General features: G+C 34.4%; 1 protein-coding gene across 2 annotated transcripts; it reads left to right on the forward strand.

The window, feature by feature from the left end:
• Positions 1-930: 930 nt before the first annotated feature.
• Positions 931-5,736, forward strand: LOC141481163 (uncharacterized). 2 transcript variants are annotated; one of them, XM_074172285.1, is made up of 4 exons: positions 931-3,640; positions 4,166-4,237; positions 4,617-5,202; positions 5,263-5,736. In XM_074172285.1, the coding sequence occupies exons 3-4, from the start codon at positions 4,621-4,623 to the stop codon at positions 5,596-5,598; spliced, it is 918 nt and encodes a 305-aa protein (XP_074028386.1). In that variant the 5' UTR covers positions 931-3,640; positions 4,166-4,237; positions 4,617-4,620; the 3' UTR covers positions 5,599-5,736. The 2 variants fall into 2 exon arrangements, 1 of the variants encoding a protein (XP_074028386.1); XR_012464776.1 differs by having other exon boundaries at positions 932-3,640; positions 5,263-5,731.
• Positions 5,737-22,518: the final 16,782 nt, after the last annotated feature.

Below are 22,518 nucleotides of genomic sequence, written 5' to 3' on the forward strand. Positions count from 1 at the left end.
CTTTTGATGATTCAATTTCAAAATTCGTATTGTATAGAGGGGCTGATGCATCTAAAGTTTTCATTTCAAAGTTGGAGGCTGACGTCACCAATATATATCACAAATATTTGAAAAATATCGTTCCAATGAACCCTTTAACTGTTGAGGAAGAAAATGATTTCAATAATGCCACTACATGTGCTATATGTGGAAAGACATTCGAAGAGAATGACATTAAAATCCGTGATCATTGTCACCTGACAGGAAAAAAAAGAATTGGAGCAACACATTCCATATGTAATCTCAATTTCAAATTGCCCAATTTCATTCCGATCATTTTCCATAATCTTAGTGGGTATGACTGTCACTTGTTCATAAAAGATTTATGCACCAATAAAAGTAAAGTTGACGTCCTCGCTCAAACTAAAGAGAAATATATTTCTTTCACGAAACATTTATTTATGGAAAACAAATTAAATCGAAATGAGCAATTGAAAAAAGTATTTTTGAAATTAAGGTTCATTGATAGTTTCAAATTTATGAGTGCATCTCTTCAAGAGTTGGGCGATAATTTAGATGAGAAACATTTTGTGGAAATGAGAAAACATTTTCCAGAAAATGATAAATTTGAACTTATGAGACAGAAAAGTGTTTTTCCATACAGTTTCATCGATTCTTTAGATAAATTGAATTATTCATCTATACCATCAAAGGCGGACTTTTTTGACAAACTGAATGAAAGACATATTTCTGATAATGAATATGATAGAGTGAAGCAGGTATGGAAAACATTCAATTGTCGTGATTTGGGTGAATATTCTGATATTTACTTAAAATCAGATGTTCTATTACTGTGTGATATTTTCTAAAATTTCAGAAACATGAGTTTGAGTACATATAAATTGGAACCTGCACATTATTTCACATCTCCAGGACTTTCTTGAGACGCTATGTTGAAATATACAGGCAACAAGTTGGAATTATTAACTGATATAGACATGGTGCATTTTTTTCAAAAAGGTATTCGTGGCGGTGTTAGTCAATGTTCGGAGAGACAGCACATTGCAAATAATCAATTCCTTCCAAATTATAATCCTAATGAAGCTTCATCATTTATCATGTATTTGGATGCAACAAATCTGTATGGTCATAGCATGTCTCAATCACTACCTTTTGGAGGGTTCACATGGTTGACCTCCGATGAAATAAGTAAACTAGATATCGTCAGTATTCCAGATGAAAATTCTCAAGGATACATTCTTGAAGTTGATATTCATTACCCCGTTGAAATGCACGATTTACATTCAGACTTACCATTTTTGGTTGAAAGTATCATACCGCCTGGGTCAAAGTCTAAAATAGCCAAACTTATACCTAATTTGAATGATAAAAATAAATATATCGTTCATTATAGAAATTTGAAACAGGCGCTTCGTAATGGTTTAAAGCTGATTAGAACCCATAGAGTTCTCAGATTCGATCAGTCACAATGGTTGAAAAAATATATCGATTTAAATACTAAACTGAGAAATGAAGCCACCAATAAGTTTGAGAAGAATTACTTCAAATTAAATGTGAACTCTATTTATGGGAAAACTTTGGAAAATGTTTACAACAGGAGAGACATTCGAATTGTTACACATTGGGAATCTATACGGGGAGGAATGGGTGCCAACGCTTTGATAGCTCGCCCTAATTTCAAAACATTATCCATAATTGCAGAAGACTTTGTAGTCATACATATGGATAAAGTTAAGGTTTGTTACAACAAACCATTGTATCTGGGGTTTAGTATATTGGATATGTCGAAAACTGTCATTTACGACTTTTTCTATGATGTTATTAAAAAACATTTCGGATCACGTTCTTCTCTTCTCTACACTGACACAGACTCTTTGATTTTGAAAATAATGACAGATAATTTTTATGAATTTATCATTGAGAATGTTGATAAATTTGACACTTCGTTGGATAATAAGTTCTATGTGCCAGTTAAGAAGTCGGTAATTGGAAATATGAAAGACGAACTTCCAAACGATACTATTATTAGTTTTCATGGGACTGGAGCAAAAGCATATCACATCCAAAGTGTGTCAAGTGAAATTAAAAGGGCTAAGGGTGTCAAAAAATCCGTGATTAAAAATCGGATTTCAATTGACGATTACATTAGGATTGTTGAAACAGGTGGAACAATATTGCGAAAGATGAATGTATTCAGAAGTGATTTACATGATATTTATACTTTGATGTGTAATAAAGTCGCTCTGTCGCATAACGATGATAAAAGATTCATAATTCCGAATACTACCAAAACATTACCTTGGGGTCATTCCGATATTGAATTTTATCAAACAAGCTCCCAACAGAATCTGAGAATTCTTTTGGAAGTAATGAAAGATTCCAACAATACCATCGATGAAAACCTAGATCTCCTTATTGCATTATTGGAAGAGCAATCGAGTAATTGAATTTTACAAATCTAATTTTTGCTTTTAACATTTTGGAAAATTCATATTTGACGAAAAGAATCGTTCAAATCGTTTGTGGTGTCACTATAAATTAGAATTAAGATTTCATGTTCATAAGTGATTGAGTCACAATTAGTTTAGCGCGAGTATATGATTTAGAAAAAATATTCAATTATTATATTTTATTCCAAAACTGACAATTGCGCGTATTCGCCATTTTTGGGAAAAAAGGATGTTTAGTATCTGAGTTTTGTAAATTTGTGGGTAGAAAATATCGATATTCAAACAAAAATTTATGATTATATGTCTCTGAAGTCTAGACAATTTCATTATTTTATTGAAGGGAAGCGAGAAGATGTTTGGTTATTTGGAGAAAAAATATTTTATCATTATATGCTGTTGATGTCGAGACAATTTTCATTCTTTTATTGAAGGGATGCAAAAGGTTGTTTGGTTTATTTTTGGAGAGAAAATATTTTATGATTATATGGTGCAGTATTCTACTCAATCTCATTATTTCATTGAAGGTATGCCAAAGGATGATTGGTTTATTTGAAGAAAAAATTCGGGTAGGAAACCCTGACCGTAAAATCCATTAGCACGTTCAGAAGTGCATTGGCATATTTGAGATAGAAACCCTCGAAGAGTCCATTCAGGAACTTTTATAGCGTGTCTAGACAATATTATTTTATTGAAGGGATGCAAGAGGTTGAATGGTTTATTTGAAAAAAAATTCGGGTAGGAAACCCTGATCGTAAAATTCATTAGCACGTTCAGAGGTGCATTGACATAATTGAGGTAGAAACCGTCGAAATGTCCATTAGGACATTCGGGAAGTTTTATAGGGTAATAAAGACGGAATTCTAACAATTTTGTGATTATATGACCCTGCACTCTGAACAATTGTAAAATCTCAAATTAGTTTCTACCAACAATAAACTGTTACTACCCTTTTCTTCCATTTTCAATTTTGTATCGTTGGGACAAATCATAAGACTCGAATTCAATCCCCACCAGAAAGGGCTGACCTTTCCGAACAGCAGAACAGAATCAGAAGGGACGACACATCATTCTGTTTCAGTATCTCTTACCCATCGAACTAACTTGCAGTGACACAGTCAAGTCAAGTGATATAGTTGACTCAAGCAATCCAATAATCATCAACGATTCTTAGCAGTTGAAGTTATCTCAATGTAAGTACAGTGTACTTATATTATTCATTTCGAATTGAAAGGGTTATAATTTTAGGAGTGTTTAGTTTTTTGAATTTCTAATTTGTATTCAATTCAGTGTTCATATAAAATTATCTATTCCAAAAGTATTTTTTTTGTGTAAATCAACTGATTTTCATGAAAGTAGATGTTTTCGAAAGAGAGTTTTTATTTATACTTAATATAACCTTGAATATTCTGAACAAAATTTGAATGTTTCTGAAAGGAAGTTGAGATGTGATGATGATATATGAAATTCTTGTCTGAAATTGCTTCCTTCTTTTCAGTTTCAAAATTTTTTTTTTGTATAATTCAGTGTTCATATCAAATTATTAGTTCAGAGTTTTTTTTCATATAATTCATTGTTTTCTATGAAAGTAGTTGTTTTTATGTGAACGTAATACAACCTTGAAAAGTGTGAAACAAGTTTGAAGGTTTCTAAAAGGTCATTGAGATTTTGATGATGTTATATGGAATTCTTTTTTGAAATTGATTCCTTCCTTTCAGTTCAATAAAGCAGCCAGGTGAAGCAACTCCATCAAAGCCTTCAAATCTTAGCAGCTGAAAATTCATCTCGATGTGAGTACAACCTACTATATTATTCATATCAAACTGAAAAGGTTATATTTTAAGATGAGAATAATTTTGGTAAAGAACGGTTTTTGTTTTTCTATAAAGTATTTTTTTTTTTGTATGATTCAGTGTTCATATGAAAGTAATTAATTTGAATGTAATTTTTGTTTCATGTAATTCAATGTTTTTTTGAAAGTAGTTGTTTTAGAAAGGGTACATTGTGATTAAACGTTACTTCTTCGTATATAGTTACCTCTTTTGAAATTGCTTTTTCTTAAAGATTTCCACTGTTTTGAATCAAGGTGATGAAAAGAAAAGATGAAAACTTTTTTGTTAGCTAATTAAATTTAATCATATTATATTGTCTATTATTTTTTGATTTCAGAACCATGTCTTTGTTGAAAGAAGCTTTATTAAAACCATCAAGCTCTGTGAACCGATCAGAAATGTGTGAAATGGAGCGCAGGGATGTAATTGTCCACCAGAACGTGATCATTCAGGAAGGCGGGGAGATACCACAACTGGTGATGACTTCCATTCAGCAGATGCACAATGCTAAATCATTTTTAAATGGATTCAATCCAAACCATGTGGAGATGAATGACAATCCCTCAAACATTGATAATGTGATGGCGACTCACACCCAGAATCTTGATGAGTCACTTCCGAACTTATCACAAACTGTTGTGAGTAACATATTAGAGATGGAGGAAACATATTCAAAGAATATGGGATCTCCACATAGTTCAATCATTCAGAACAGTTCGGATGATGACCTTGAGAGACGAAAAAGAAAAAAAATGGAGAGTGATGAAAAAATAATGAAGAAGGCGAAGAAGTCTAAAAAGTCTAGCTCGAAGTCGCCATCTAGAAGGAGACACAAGGCGAAACACGAAAAAAGGGATAAAGTCAAGTCGATAAAAGTGAGAGAGATGGAAGTCATAGCAGGACCTTCTACATCACTCCATCAGGTAATTATCATTACTCAAACGCGACAAGATGTTAGTTCATCATATCCTTTCATTCCACAGGTTCCTGAATACGACAATTTCAGTGCTGGAAGCACGCCTCCCCCAACGATTGACCTCGAAAAATCAGACGATTGGTTTTCATTTATGAGATCCAGGAGAGACAAATTTCTAGAGATGTATCACGCTTACAATGGCTTCGAAACGGAATATATAGCGAAGAGGGAAAAACTTGTTGAACTGGAAGAGCAAGTTTCTCCCCTCAAAGTGGAATGTGAACAAATGAGAGCAGCTCAACGAGAGAGATCTGCTCACATGAAAAAACTTTCTCCCAAAATTCGACAATTGGAAATCTTCAGTAAGGAGATACATGAAAATTCCATCTTACATCTCTTGTAAAAATTTTTATCTTTCCCTGTACATTTGCAATACATGTATCATAATATTTTCTATATTATTTCCATATCTGTATTATTCAGAGCAATCGTGTCGAGAAATCTCCCGCAATAAATATTTTGTAAATATTTTTTTTTGTATGTTGCTAATAAAGTTATATGTGAATGTCACTTTCTAGTCATATTTAAAAGTGTAAAATTGATTATTCATATTTGAAAAAATGAATAATGAATGTATCAGTTAATCATTTAGTTTAAAAAAAACAAAATAAAGTTATGTAATGCAATTTCTATTTATATGTAAAAAAGTATATTTTGAAAAATAAATAAGGAAAGTAATGATGAGTCATTTTTATTTCTAAAAAACAAATAATATTTATGTATGTTACTTTCTACTCATAACTAAAAGTGCAAATCTGATTATTTAAAAAATATATAAAAGTAACAATTAGAAAGTTATTTTCAATTTCTGAAAAAATTAAAATGATTGTAGCATTGATTATTAAATGTCGTCAATGCCACAGATCAAAAAAAATTCTACATCCTATATTGAGATGGATGACTCAGATGAAGACAAATCAATGGTTATTTTTCAGAAAACAGAATGAGATTATCATTCATTACATTCAAAAGTTATCTGTCGAAAACAAAGTCAATCGTTAGGGTTAAAACTCCATGTCAGAGGGTATATGACATTTCATAACACAAGGTCGTATGAGATATAAATATCTCAGCGACTTGTGATGTCATCTGAGATTATATGACTTGATCATAATACAAGATCATGAGACACGCAAAGTTGTGTTTATACATCAAGGTCATATGACACACATATCCCAAGGATTTGTGATGTTATTCATTGTCAATGTCGAAAGATTGGAAGTTTTCAGCTTCACATTGCAAGTAACTGACCACTTGTTCCCTCATAATGAATCAAGTAAAACCAAGGCCAAAACTCCATGTCGGAGGGTATATGACATTTCATAACACAAGGTCATATGAGATATAAATAAGTTGTGTTCATATATCGAGGTCATGTGACACAAAATATCCCAAGGATTTGTGATGTCATTCATTGTCAATGTCGAAAGATTGGAGATTTTCAGCTTCACACTGCAAGTAACAGACCACTTGTTCCCTCATCATGAATCAAGTAACACCGGTTGTGCAAGAAGCCGATTCAACGAGTGAACCATATTTCGTTCCTTCTGAGGATTCAGCTTATGGAGACATTCAAGTTGAAATTATCAATTCAACGGGTGTGGACAACAACTTTGATGGATATTCAGACACCACAATTGATTTGGATGAGGACCGTGGTTTCGAATTCGACGCTGACGAATACGGTCTATTTGACGACCCAAATAATAGCGACGCCGACTTTGGTGTGATGAATGAATTTTTTCCAATCTTTCGGGATTCACCCAGCCCTGACCTTATGGAACCGTATTTGGATGAAGAAATTGTACAAAATCAATTCGCCGACCCCCCAGAAATCATTATGATAGCTGATTCTCCAGATCCTGAAATAGTCGTTATCGATGATGATCAGAATGGTTAGGTTACGCTAGTGTACTCGGAGTGTACATAATTTGGTTGGTGCACACGGAATACTGCGTGGTTTGGGACAGTGTTCAACCTAAGACATTATTTTATTGAAAACTGATTACTCATATCTATCACTTATAGATGTTAGAAAAAAATTAGGTAAGTTCAATACAAAATTCAATGTGAAAAATGAATGATGAATATAAAGATAAAGCCATTTGTTTGTTTCATCTCGTTTTGTGTTGATGTTGTCTCGAAAATTTGTTGTTGCAATGATTTTTATTTTTCAAATATGTATCTACTATCTCTGATAGGTTTTAAATTATTAACATCATCAACACGAAAAAAAGACTTTTTGAGCTCTGAAGAAGAATTCAATTGAATTCAAATCGTCGACTAGAATACAATTATTTTTTAAGAAAAAAACTTGGATGTCTTAACAATATACTTTAGTTTATCATGTATATTGTGTCAATCATATTTTTTGAGAAGGACTTTTCTTCTCCATCAAAAGGTTCATTATTAAAATAACATCAACAATAGTGAAATCAATGATATTTATTATAACATTTCATTGTGGAGGGACATTGTTACAAATAATGCACGCATCTAAACGGCGAAAATTCGTCAGAGGTCTGTCACAAGATTCACACCAAGTTTGTGTTATTTCCATCATCGATATAGTGAAATGTAAATCCATATGTTCATATTCGCCTACATTATTTCTATTTCGATGGGAATAAAATCTAAAACAACACCAACATAATGTGTGGATGCTATCATTAATGGTTCGTATACGCACATGAGAGTCCGTCACACAGTACAGATCTAAATTATTTTCCACTGTCTCACTAATGTTCATCCACCGGCTCCCTATTATAATGTTGCCATTGTCTGTCGCTGGATCATCATCAATGCCTTCATCTTCAAGTTCTGGATCCATTACACCATCATTATCCTGCAAATTATCAGCAGCAGCTATGGCTCCACCATCTTCTTGTGCTACATCGAATATATCGATTTCTCCTCCGATGTTATCTTCTCCTTCGATAATGATGTTGGGAAGTTCGTCTTCTTCATCCGAAAACCAATTATTTTCATCTTCAAGTGTCAACCTTGTCAAAACTTCATTAATTTTTGCAGAATTCATTTTTCTTTATTTCTGAGTGAAAAGCTTGAAGTTACTAATAGTACTAGTGAAGTGAAGTTTTAGAATCAGCATTCGATTTTTATGATTTGTTCGATTGTGGAGGTGGTAGCCCCACCACTCTTCTCCCTCTATTCTCTCTATGAGTTTATGATAGGAAAAATAGGTTCATGAGAGTGCAGTTGAATTTGTCAGTTGAATATTGCAGCATCTAATAGTGAATACTAATATGCCTTTTCCGAAAGAATGGAATTCAAAACCGAAAGTGTGTGGCGATCCAATTAAAATTGATAAAACTATATTTTGTAATAATTGTCAAGGTTATTGGCCTGAGACGTATATTAATCCATGTACTGGTTTGTGTCGTAGATGTGTGTTGGAGAATCCAGTTCCAGTTCCGAGTCCATTCACAATTCCGAAGACGTCAAATGATTCATCTCCTGAAGTATGCGTCCATCATCAGTGCTACAAATGTTTTACCAAAATCGTGTATAACAATATAGGAATTTGTAGAAATATGTGTGTGAATTGTGCATCAAATCGCGAGTTACTAATTCAACGTTGTATGCGTTGTGATAACTACAAAGTAGATTGTTGGAACAATTTATGTAGTATGTGTAGAAATGGATGGTTATCATGTGAAAATGTTGGTGATTTCCATCCCGATGAGAACTTTCACTTCCGGGATTGTTGGTGTTTGGAGAGTGAAGATCAGATGAGGACACTAGAAATCTATGGCAACGTTATTCGATCTTACATTCCATTGGTTATGGTGCCACCTATCACAACGAACGCTAATAATTAAACAAATGCATTAATAGATATAAATGTGATGAATAAAATCAGTTTGAATATTGTTTGTTTTTTTTTACTATTTAGAATCAAAATTCAAAAAAAAAAAATTCAATTTCATTTATATATCTTTATTTTTCATCAAAAACAATAATACTGCAATTACATTAATGAATTTTCATCAATCCAAGAGTTATGATCTCCAGAAAATCCCAACCATTTCACAAATAGGCGACGTCCTTTCTTTTTCAAAACTCTTTCAACCAAATATGTATTGGGATCTTTCGCTTTATTCAACTCCATTTTATAAAAGCAACCTTTGATTGGATGTCCATTCACATCTTCTAGCTCATAAGTTATAGGGTCCGTACTATTAATTTTCACAACTTTAAAAAGTTCAGTGGTAAAGTTTGCAGTATAACCTTTGGCGAATATGTTTTTAAATTCACTAACTCGCACCATATCTCCAATTTTGAATTGACTTTTTTCACGTTTACCAATTGGCTTCTCAGATTTTGTATAAACGAACAATTTTGTAGATGGTTTTACCTCTGCAGGCTTCATGCCAATGGTGCGATGAACTTTGTTGTTATATTGATTGGTAATTTTAGGAAGAACTTTCAACCACTTGTAATGGCCTTGAAGTGAAAATTGTTTATAAAGCCAACTTTTCAAAGTTCTGATAACTCGTTCGGCAATTGAAGCTTTTTTTGTGCTGAATGTTGAGTAATGATTGATATGGTGTTTCCTCATTAACGATGAAAATTTTGAATTATAGAACTCACTACCGTGATCAGATTGTAAGTTTCTCGGCACATGCTTTGCATCTTCCAACACACTTGCCATAGCTGCAGTAACTGAATCAGCAGATTTATTTTTCAACGGTTTTGACCATACATATTTTGAATAACAATTGATTACTATGAGTATGTATCTATTACCGTTATTTTCTTTAGCATATGATTGCATTTCCATCAAATCCATCTGCCACAAGTCCGAAAATCCCTTTATTATTGTCTTTCGACGGGGAAAATTTCGACGCGCTGGCTTATGTATTTCTTTCACAATCTCCCATTTTGCATCACTCATATTACTCAAGATTATTATGTTAAGGATTCACTTCTCTACTGTTCAAGTGCAGGTTTAATTACTGACTGATCAAATTCACCAACTCGCTCAGTAAAAGTATCAATCAATTCAGTTATAACGCTAATTCACATTTCCACATTCCTCAAATCATTTAGTGATGAGTCAGTTTCACAAACTGATTCTGTGTTTATGACTTTGTAATTAATAGACTAATCCTTCTTCACGTAATTCCTCAATTATGGACAATATTTCATTATCGTGGCCGGTATGACCAGCCATTCGTGAACTCCAAAGTAATCGAAGGCGATCAATCAATTCTTCGAGTTTATTCCAATATACATAATCTATATGCTTATTTCTGATATATTTTTTTGGGTTGGCGGTTTGATCATGCCAGCACCTTCTCTACTAGAGTTTGGCAGAGGGTTTCCATTGGATAATAGTGGTAGAATTATTTCACGATATTTCTTCCAATTATTCGATAGTAGACCCTGTTTTCTTTCATTATATTTATATGGCGCCTTTGTTAATTTGAGTATATCACCATAAGTGCTCATATCGGAAGAGGGAATATTTCCCGATGGTACTTTCATGAATATCAATTTATATAATTTTGGTGTGCCTTGATATGTGGCAATAGTTTTACCATTTTTCTTGAACACAATTTTCTCATCGATAAATTCCACATCAGCTACACCCATTTGTAAATTTCCCGTATCAGTGTTCATGTGTACTCCAAAGACTGTATCGTATGAGGGATTTCCTGATAGTAACTTTTGTATATGCATTTGTATTTCATCACCATTATCAAGTGCATTTGGTGATTCTGAATTTGAAGTTGACAATTGAGAAGATTGATGAGCCTTCGAAAAAGCACCTTCAAATTTTGGTTTCAACTCACTTTTAATTATAGTTTTAGCGGTGAATGGTGTACCACTATCTGTTTTCTGTATAACTCCATTCATTTGAGATAATCCTCCAGTATTGGCAGATATTGCTTTCAATGGTGTTATTATTGGCTCGTAGATTCTCTCGAGTGTTGATTGATCACCTTGGCGACTATTCTTGATATAATTGAATTTCTTTCGAACGGCATCCGTTGCTTCAATTAATTTTCTTTTTAAACATATGTCGTCATCATTTTTCCCCTTCATATTGTTTTCACTCCGAAAATGAGTACAATGAAGTGTTGTCTACACTATCTAGCACCTGAATGAATCAATTATTTCAAGAACGTCAAGGATATATGAAAGCGTCAAATCCTTTTCGATAACGTCCATCTAGCACTTCTCGATCCTTATCAATTACTAAAAATCCATATTTATCTTTCCAACATCTCGCACACATATCTTGAAATTGCTTGAATGTAACATCTGGTGACACATGGTCGGAAAAAATATGATTGAGATTCATATCATCTTGTTTGAACAGCACAATAAAATTTGCATTATCTCGAATCAATTGTTTTGGGACTCGTGAATATGTTTGGGCTAGATAGAAACAATCCACATTTTTATGACGACCCATACTGAAATATGATCGTATAACATCCTGTTTCTCACACATAACATCATCAAAAATGAATATCGAATACGCTTTGGCATCTGACGGTTCTACTATTTCACCTGCGTTATTGGCGAAGGTGTAAAATCCCAATCCTCTAATTGGAGTTAGCACTTCACGTAAATACTCATATTTAGGTTGATAAAGAGATTTTGAATACAGATAAACATTTGCAAATCGTAATCCTAGAGGATGAGTCAGCAGAGAAATCATAACATTTGTTTTGCCACAATTAGAAGGTCCAATAATCAGTCCGCGAATTAAATGATTGGAACGAGAAAATAACTTTTTAAAAAGAATTTATTTTACAAACTAGAGACGACTGTCTCTTACGAGAGCTACAAACAGAATGATAATTAATATAATGTTAACTGGATGCTAACTACATGTCGAGATAAGGGATTCCTGGAATATCTCTTACTCAGCTGAATCTCCGTGTCGTGGGAAATATGACCACGTAACTCCTCCCTCCTTAGGCCGAAAAAATAATGGAATTATTTTGGCGGCTTGGAACCATATCTTCGTCATTGGTATTTTCTTCTTTTTGGGGTGTTTTGAAGCAACAACATCCCAGTATACGGGTTTTAATCCAATTTTTCTTAAAAGCTGCCAATATCAGGACAATTATTGTGATAGTAACTCCTGCAAAAACGCCAAAAATGGTAGTGTTATTTTCGGAGTTGTTAAATTTGTGGATTGGTTTCAATCGGTCCACTATATTGTTGATTTCGTAGAGTTCTTCAAAATTGATTCTCCAGAAATTTTGTGTTTCATATATTGTTGACTTCTCGATATTTTTCATTTCAATTTTAGGTAAGATCAGTGGCTTGCCTGTTCCTATTTTCACGTTGTTGGTGAAAATCTTGTTTCTCACTTCAATTTGGCAATTTTTCGGGATCTTGACTAGGGTGGGCGCTTTTATTTCCAAATATTGATCGGTTTTACACTTGGAAAATATTCTTTCGCTCTGTATCGGAATTACCAGGATTTCTTCTTGAGTGATTTGTTCGATAATCGACTCTGCCACATTGATTGGAAGAGGCTGACAATTATCGGCGACTTTGCCTTCGATCAGGTGGGATGTGCATTGGTCTTCGGAAAAGTAATCTTCTGGACAATAATACGTTTTCTCTAATACTGGGCATGGACTGTCTTCGAACTGGATATTGTGGTTTGCTCGTGCCAAATATGGGTATTTTGGGATAAAAATACTGTTATTTTGGATGATAGGATAAAGGTGGAAAAATGTAAGAACTTCGTTTCCGACAATAGGAACGTGTATTGCGAAAATTATTCTGTCATTCGAAAAAGTTACTTGTGCACCGAAAAATTGATAATATGTCAACATACTTTCAAATTTCGGGATTTTTGAATCAGAGTAGATGTTGCTTAAATAATTTATTATTTCTTTCAGTTCAGAACTAGGTATTATTGAATTGTGTAAGGTATTTAACTTTGCAAATGTGATAGCATCTTCTAGATTATCGATAAAAGTAATCATATTTTGGCAGTCAAGGGTTATTTGTGAAACAATTCCTTGAAAACTAATGTAATTCGTCAGGTCGCCAATGGTTTTTTGAACTGCAACTTGAAATGTTTTTAGACTGTTTTCTAATTTTTCTTGATTTGAATTCAAAATTTGGACAGTTTTATTATAGTGATTGATTAATTTTTTGGACAGAGAGATTTGCATGTTTACCTCATCAATCATATTTTCTTGGTTACGTTCTAATATAGCGATACTTTCGTCGTATCGTTTACCATCATCAGCATCAAGAGTACCGAATAACCAATTTTCGATTTTTCCAATAACATTTATCATACCTCTTTTAATACGGATATGGGGTTGGAGGTTTTCTAATTTCTTTTTTGTCATTTCAATAAGATACTCGGTTCTGACTAGCAGGCTGTATGCTAATCCATGATAGGAAATTGGGTTATTAATTGTTCCCTTATCAAAATTATTTTTGATTATTTGGAAGTAGTCGTCTAGTTTGTTTAATTGTTTTATTATAGAGCTAAGTTCTATGTAATATAAAAATGTATGTTTGCTGTATATAATTCTTGCATTTCCCAGCTGTATGGGAAGGATGGGGTTGGTTATAGGGGTTATTTGAATATCGTCACTTTGGACTCGGAGCACGTGAAGTAGAAGGTATAGCGTTATCAACACGTGTATCTTCATGTTCTTTTACTCCCTGTAACAAAAGTTTTTTTGAAATTTTTGGTTTTCTGGCTATTGTTTTGTGGTAGGTGCCTTTATTTGTTTTGTGTTTTATATCGGTCTCTTCAATAATTTCAGTTTTCTTAAATTTCGGTCTATCTTTATTTCGCGCCTTTGTTCTAATATACGCAACTTGTTGATTTGCAAACTCTGGGGGTTCATTTCGTTGGGTATTTCTGTTTTCAATGACTTTTTCTTTAGTAATTTGGTTGCAATTTTGAATAGATTGATACAGTTTTTTGACATTTTCTTTGTGTTTTTGAACGTAATCGGAAACAATTATACGATCATTTAAATCAAATGGGTCTGTGTTATTAATATGACCTTTAATTACTTCGAAAGGTGTAAATTTGGTAACACTATGTATTGAATTATTATAGCCAAGGACAGCTCTTTTCATCAGCTGTTCAGGTGTGAACGATTTTCCTTCTTCTTTTAAGCATCGATAATGCTCAATCAGTGTTGAATGAAATCTTTCAACTGGTGAATTAGAATTACTGTTTTTTGAAGTTGTGTAATGCAACTCAATGTTATAAATTTTACAAAAGTTTTCTAGATCTTTATTTTTGAATTCGGTGCCTGAATCAGCGGTTATTTTGAGTGGTAAACCGTGATGAGTAATATAATTGAGTAGATTTTCGACTACTAAAACTCCGGTTAAGGATTTTAATGGATATGCCTGACCATATCGTGAAAATGTGTCGATAATTGTTGAAAAAGTTTCGTTTGAAATTTTGAATGTATCTATGTGAACATGCTCAAAAGGCTTAGAAGTTGTAGGTGTTAGGTTGAATTTAATTACAGGAGGATTCCGATCGTATTTATTTTTCTGACATGTTTCGCAATTATTAATATAATTTTGTATGTCTTCTGCCATTTTTGGCCAATAATATCGTGAACTGAGGGATGTCCTCATTTCATTTATACCTCTATGGCATGTTTTCTTAACGTGATAGCATTTAAGTTTCTCTTTCTGTTCTTTCGATGTTTCTACATCCTCTAATAATGTTGGACAATGAACAATTTTGAATGAAGAATTCTTGAGTAAATTTTGGATTGTTGTATTGAACATTTGTGAGACTGCTGGGTTTTTAAAATGGAAGGCAAATGTTTGTTTTGGATCGATATATTCTTTAATGAGTTTAACAATATTCTCGCTCAGATTTTTAGAGGGTATGGTAATATAAGATCGCAAATTCTCGAATACCTTTTCTATTCTACATTTAAGTTTTTCTATGTCACCAATAGCTACAATTATTTGATTTTTATATGTATTAACTGGTCTTTCTGAAATGGGAATTTGAAAGACAGGGTCTTCGAGAGAAGTGTGAACGGTTTGTGAATCCGATGTTTTTTCGATTTCGTTTAATTTTGGGGGAACAATTTGAATATCAGATAATATGTTAATTTGTTTTTTCGGTTCTTGCGGTTCCAGGACTTCATTGAGAACGTCGTTGTCTAAGACTGGAATATTATCGTTATTCAAATAGATGTCGATAAGTTCGTTTATGTCTCCAGGATTATTTTGAACTGAAAGTGTTTCGATAGCATTGAAGTCATTTGTATGAGGATTTCTGGAAAGAGCATCCGCTGCTTGGTTGCATTTTCCTTTCTTATATTTTACAACATAGTCGAATTCCTCTAATTTCAAACGCCATCGCACAAGTCTTGAATTAGGTTCCTTTAGTGAGAAAAGCCACTGAAGGGGTTTGTGGTCTGAATAAATTGTAAACTTTCTGCCGAAAAGGTATGGTCTGAAATATTTGCAGCTCCATACAATCGAAAGAAGTTCTTTTTCGATAGTTGAGTAATTAATTTCAGGTGGGTCAAGTGTTCGAGAAGCGTAACAAATTGGGTGTCCATTTTGTGACAAAATGGCGCCAAGGGCGTAATTTGAAGCATCAGTTGTGACTTCAAAGGGTTTTTCAAAATCGGGGTATGCGAGAACCGGTTCTGAAGTCAATACCGATTTACAAGTATTGAAACATTCGATAAATTCTTTAGTGTGTTCAACTTTTGCGTTCTTTTTAAGACAACTTGTGAGAGGTTTTGTTAGTTTTGCGAAGTTGTTTATAAATTTTCGATAGTATCCCAATAATCCTAGGAATGACTTCATTTCCCGTTGTGTTTTTGGGATAGGAAAATTTTGAACAGCTCTGATTTTCTTTGGGTTTGGTTTTATGCCTTCGGGCGTAATAACATGACCCAAAAATTCTACCTCTTTTCTGAGAAACTCCGATTTATCCAGTTGGATCTTAAATTGTGCCTCTCGTAATTTAGAGAAGACCAATTTCAAGTTTTGGATGTGTTCTTGGAGTCCAGTGCTGAAAATAATTATGTCGTCCATGTAAATCATGCATACCTTATTTTGTAGGTCTTTCAGAACCTCGTCTAATACGCGCTGAAGACTTGATGGACCGTTCTTAAGGCCATACGGAAGTCTCAGGTACTCGTAGTGTCCGTGCTCTACATTAAAAGCCGTTTTTTGGATTGAATTTTCGGCCATCTCGATTTGATGAAAACTGCTTGCCAAATCGAGGGTGCTAAAGTACTGAGCTCGTCCCAGTTTATCTAAAATGTCGTTTATGTTTGGGAGTGGGTAACGATCACTAATGGTTTTATCATTAAGTTTTCGATAGTCGACTACCACACGCCATTTGGGCTTCCCGGAAGCGTCCATCTTTTTTGGAACTATCCAGACCGGGGAAGACCAGGGACTACAGCTTGGTCGTATTATATTTTTTTCAAGCATGTCTTTTATTTGACGCTGAACTTCGCTCTTATGAACGTATGGATACCTGTATGGTCTGGTATGTATGGGTATTTCGTCTGTGGTCTTGATTTCGTGTTTGACCTTGGAGGTGAATGTTAATTTATCTCCAGGTTTCAAAAATATGTCTGAAAATTCTTTACAGAGTTTCAGTATAGCATTTGTTTCTTCCTTGTTCATGTGGTCTGTACGTATCAAATCAGCGATATTAATTTCGGTTGCCAATTTAGGTGAGTCCGTCCTTGTATTTTCGAAAGTTTCGTAAGAATACATTTCGAAAGTAGAGGATTGAAAGCTCTCTACAGAAAGTGGTTGTATCAATTTCACTGATATTGTTCTATCGGTGGGGTTTTGTACTTCCATAAGGGCGTAACCATTTTTTGAAGTTGTCAATATTTGCGGAATGAAAAGATCATTGAGTGTTCCCTCAAGGGTAAGAATTTCACCTTCAGGAACTGTGACAGGCAGATATTTAAGTACTCTTTCTTGTGGGTTGACAGAGAAAGAAAAACTCGTATCTGTAGACTGTCTGAACTTGAAAGGAATTTCAACATGATTTCCTATCAGTCTCTTATTTACAAGGTCTATATTCAGATGCATATTTATCAAGTCTGATAATCCTAAAACTCCGTCAAAGTAATCGTGGAAATCAAATAAAATAAAAGTAATTTCATAGTTTGTGTTGAACTCTGGAAAAGCAGGTATCGAGGCTTGGTACCTTACTTTCTGACTTCCTAAAGCCGTTTTGATAATAGTATTTGAATGATAAATTTTGTTTGGGAATAATTTTTCAATAATAGATGGTTTAATAATCGATCTTGAACTTCCAGTATCGATTAGTAGTTTAATAATTTTATTTTTGTGACTAACTTCGACATAAGGTAATGCATTGTTACAAAATGCATTAATTTCGGCTAAGTATGATTTTCGAATTGGGTTGTTAAATGAAAATTTCCAGTTTCATCACAATCTATGTCGCTTGAGTATTCATTCTGAAAATTTGGTTCGTGTTCTAAATAAACAGCATTTTCTGAAGAGTATGCTTCTTCACTAAGGTTGGGATTATCATAAAATTGTTGATCAGTGTCATTATATTGGGGAAATTCATCGTATTCGTTAGAAAATAATTCCTCAGATATAAAATTGGGTTTTTGACTTGGGGTAAACATTTTTTGAGGGTTTCGGTAAGTATTAGGGTTCCTAAAAGTGCTGTTTTGTTGAGGAAAAGGTCTTTGAGACATTTTTGTTGGGTTTCTTGATGTAGTGGACATGGGTTCCGGTTTCGGTAATTGATTAGGTGGAATATTTTTTGGTTTAAAAGCATTCTGAGGAGGTCCGAAAACTTCTCGGTTTGTAGGGTATCTCTGCGGTGGTATTTGTCTGGGTTGGATGTTAATAGGTTGGCTTGGCCAATTAGGTCTCGTTGAGAATTGTGGATTGAAAAAATGTTGATCATTTTTTGAAAAATAATTTGGGTTAGAGAAATTTTCGTTTTGAAAATTTTGTCTTTGAGGTTGTATGAATCTAGGGCCATTTTGGTTGACGTTTGGCATGATGGATTGTCTGCCGAAAGTATTGAACTTTGGTTTATAATCGTTTAACGAACCATACATTTTTTCAAAATTTTCGAACTCGTTTACGTATGCCATGGCATCTTCCAGTGAGGCTGGCTTTTTAAGATGCATATTATTTCTTAAAATACCAGGACAACCAGCAATGAAAGTACTGAGGGCTACTTTATCGTAGTGAGTTGTTTGGTAAAGTTTTTCTTCTGGAGTTAAGTCTGGGTTGTTACTGACTCTTTGAACTACATTACTTTTGATTAATTGAATTCTACTACCGAAAGTCATTAGGTCTTCTCCTCTATAGGGTCGACTTCTAGTTAATTCTTGAACTAAACAGTCCAAATCTCTCCTATCCGAAAAACATTGTTTCAGAGCAGATTTTAAGGCGTCCCAAGTATTAAGTTCGGTTCTGTTACCAACCATATACTCGGCTTTACCTGTCAATTTTTCTTGAATACATTCAAGAACGTGTTCATTAAGTGAAGCATCATTAAACACATTGTACGCGTTAACTATAGCATCGCATCTACTGATAAATTTGTTCAATGTATTGCTATCACCATCAAAAGTTTTTAAATTGTTTATTCTAGATTTGAAAAGGTTCCAATTTATTTGAGTTGGTTGGGGTGGAATTGGTGGAACCATTGTGGGTTGAAAAGTATTATCAAAATTTTCAGTATTATTTGCTGAACTTTCTTGAAATGATAAACTATTCAATCGTGATAAAATATCTTCAATTTCACTCATAAATAAATAATTGTTTTTCTCAATAAATAGTTTCTTAAAATTACTCGTCTCGAATAGACAACAATTTGTTCGCAATGAACGATACTATATATCTTCGCCGAAGTCCTTATACAGAGGGTTCGTGAAGGCAAGAAGGAAATATTTGGCACTTACTTGTAAGTTCCAGTTCCTTCTCCGTTGATTCCTTGCAGCTTCCCTGGGGCTCTGTCGTCTTCTTGTCCGCTCGTTCTGGGTGGTCCTCGAAGGATTCTTGTTGAATTTTTGCTTAAGGGGTTGAAACTCCACGACGCAAAAAGTTCGTTTTCACGCTGCACAAATCCTACCGACTGCGCCAATTAAATGATTGGAACGAGAAAATAACTTTTTAAAAAGAATTTATTTTACAAACTAGAGACGACTGTCTCTTACGAGAGCTACAAACAGAATGATAATTAATATAATGTTAACTGGATGCTAACTGCATGTCGAGATAAGGGATTCCTGGAATATCTCTTACTCAGCTGAATCTCCGTGTGAATGGCCGTGTCGTGGGAACTATGACCACGTAACTCGCGAATGGATAGTGGAATTAAAGATCCATGACGCTGTTTGACACCACTTCCCGATCCACAACCCACTTTTTCATCGAAATTATCGATGGAAAATTGTTGCTTTTGCTGTAGTATGCGCATTGTATGACAGTTGGAGACTATATAAGCAGGGTTCCATATCGATTTCTTTATTTAAATGGGGGTTATGAACCGATGCAGATCTACTAAATTGCATTCGAATAAAGTTGGTAGAGGATTGGTAAATTCACTCATTAATAATCTACCATTCGAATTACACTTACCTGGCTATCAGTATTGCGGTCCCGGCACCAAATTGCAGAAAAGATTGGTGAGAGATGATCCAGGTGTCAATCAACTGGATGTTGCATGCAAAAAACACGATATTGCATATTCACATAATCCCAACAATCTTGTAGCTAGACACATAGCGGATCAGGAACTTGCTGAAAGTTCTTGGAATCGATTCAAGGCAAAAGACGCTTCTATTGGAGAGAAAGGAGCCGCTTGGCTAATTACAAATATAATGAAGGGAAAACGTCGATTTGGTATGGGTTGCAAGTCACCATCCAAGCCGTCGCGCATACAAAAAAAACGTCCTATCAAGAAAAAAAAAGCTACAAAAAAATTAAAAGATTCTAAGTTAATAGCTTTTGGATCTGGAATCGTTAAGAAAGTGCGCGATGTTTTACACAAAGCGGGAGGAAGTGAATTTATTGTCAAAAATTCTAAAAAAGCAACTGAAATTGCATTAAAAGCTGCACGCAAATATACGCGAGATGCAGGTGGCAAAAAGAGAATTCGCACACCTCGAATCATACCAATTCCTAAAATTGGTGGAATACTACCACTCATTCCAATTTTTGCTGGTTTATCAGCGTTAGGAAGTCTAGCTGGTGCTACAGCTGGCATAACGAAAGCAGTTCAAGCAGCCAGAGCGAGTAGGGAGCAGCTGAGTGAAACAAATCGACATAATAAACACATGGAGGCAATTGCTTCAGGTAAACAAGGGAGTGGTATCTACTTGAAACCTTACCGTAAAGGATTAGGACTATATCTGAAACCTCAAAATCCAAAAAACTCATAGATTTGCTACCTCAAAGAGCTCTCTCCAACATCGACCTCATCTATCACGCTAAGAAAATGATGATTCCATATTTTCGGGGGGTATATATGCGTGATGATTTACCAAAATCAGGACCACGCCGATATGAATCTGCTATAGTAAATCTGGATAGTCGACATGGCCGAGGAACACATTGGGTAGCATACAGAAAAAGCGGCACTTCTGTGAAATATTTTGATAGTTTTGGTGATTTACCCCCTCCCATAGAAATTGATTTACTATTTCTATAAGGGATCAAATTCTATCAATACTATTACTTATAACTATGAGCGTAAACAACAATTCAACACAGTATGGTGTGGTCATTTGTGTTTGAAGTTTCTCCAGAACAAATCATGGAAATAACACCAGCACAGGACAGAAAGAGTATCAAGAGGATGAGTCATTCATTGATCGCATATTCCAGAGCACGCACTTTACGAAAAATGAGTAAAGAACAACTCGCTGATATGCCGAAAGAGGTGTTGATTGGGTGTGCATCACATGAAATTGCATCTGTATGGGATAAGTTACCACAAAACCTACAAAATGATATTGATGTGATGAAGTATCAGTACTGCCAAGACCATTACAATGATTCCAGCGGCGGCAGCAGCTGTATTTCTGATGTGAATGATGGTCCACCTACAAGAAAAATTTTCTGTTGTTATTGTAAAGTGAATGATGTGAATGTAGTCACACATAGTGATATGGATAGATCGCCGAAAAAGCAACGATTACTCCACAATTTCTGCTGCCAGCAATAAAAAGACTTGACTCAGTGAAAATTCATCAGTCATGTCACGTACGTTTTCATTGTCGGGATACTCTAGCGAGTTGAGCGCCAACTTCTACCCTCCATCGAATTGGATGCCACCAGTAATTATGGTCTGGGATTACATGGTTTCTACTCTTACAACTCCATATTTAATGTAGATGCTAAGAATAATGTTATCGGCTATTCGCAGACAATAAACTCACCCCCCACTATTATAAAAATTCCACCTGGGGCTTATGAAATTGATGAAATCAATAAGGTGATTCAAAGATTCATCAAATCCAAAGAAGTGAAACTAGAAAATGGGGATGAAGAAAATATCAACGAAGTATTTCTCCTACATGCAAACAACAACACTCTGAAATGCGAAATGCGCTCCAAATATTTCATCAATCTCAAACATGAAAACACCATTGCTGAACTTCTGGGGTTTGATAATGATGTGTTCGGTTGTGGTGAAACACACGAATCAACATTGCCTAAGAATATCAATAAGGTAAGAATAATTCGTGTGGATTGTAATGTTACAGCTGGAGCATATTCAAAATGGTGATGAAATCCATAGCATCTTTGAATTTGATATTGATGTAGAGCCCGGTTACAAACTCACCAAAGAGCCACAAAATATTATATATATATGCCAATCCAACCTGGGGGTCGTCAGTATCTCGACAATATCACTCTACGCATATTGGATGATAATGGTAAGCTGATCAATTTCAATGGTGAAAAAATAATAGTTGAATTGGAATTGATAAAGCTATAACAATCATCATTTCTCATATGTTGAATCACAACATCAACGACCATCATAAGTGTATCACAAAAATGAGTGGAGGAAGCATCGATAAGTTTGGTCGCAGAAGTAGGGCTGTTTCAAATACTGTTTTGCGAGGACCACCTGGAGCCGGTTTCAAATTGACTTCCGATGGAAACTTCGATATGGAAAATAAACGTTTGAAAAATATAGCACAACCTGAAGAGAGTACGGATTGTGTTAATCGTGATTATGTTGGTTTTTACATCTCAAAGATTAGAGGAGAAATAG

This window comes from Leptinotarsa decemlineata, unplaced genomic scaffold, assembly GCF_025532065.1.
Source record: "Leptinotarsa decemlineata unplaced genomic scaffold, Ldec_3_MD MMD2_tig00000090_RagTag_RagTag, whole genome shotgun sequence".
In the NCBI taxonomy this organism is placed as follows: Eukaryota; Metazoa; Arthropoda; class Insecta; order Coleoptera; family Chrysomelidae; genus Leptinotarsa; species Leptinotarsa decemlineata.

Excerpts from the sequence above, each read along its gene's own strand:
- LOC141481163 (XM_074172285.1), top strand. The coding sequence starts at position 4,621 with ATGTCTTTGTTGAAAGAAGCTTTATTAAAACCATCAAGCTCTGTGAAC. Across the intron at positions 5,203-5,262 it reads CTTCTACATCACTCCATCAG|GTTCCTGAATACGACAATTT; the intron begins GTAATTATCATT and ends TTCATTCCACAG.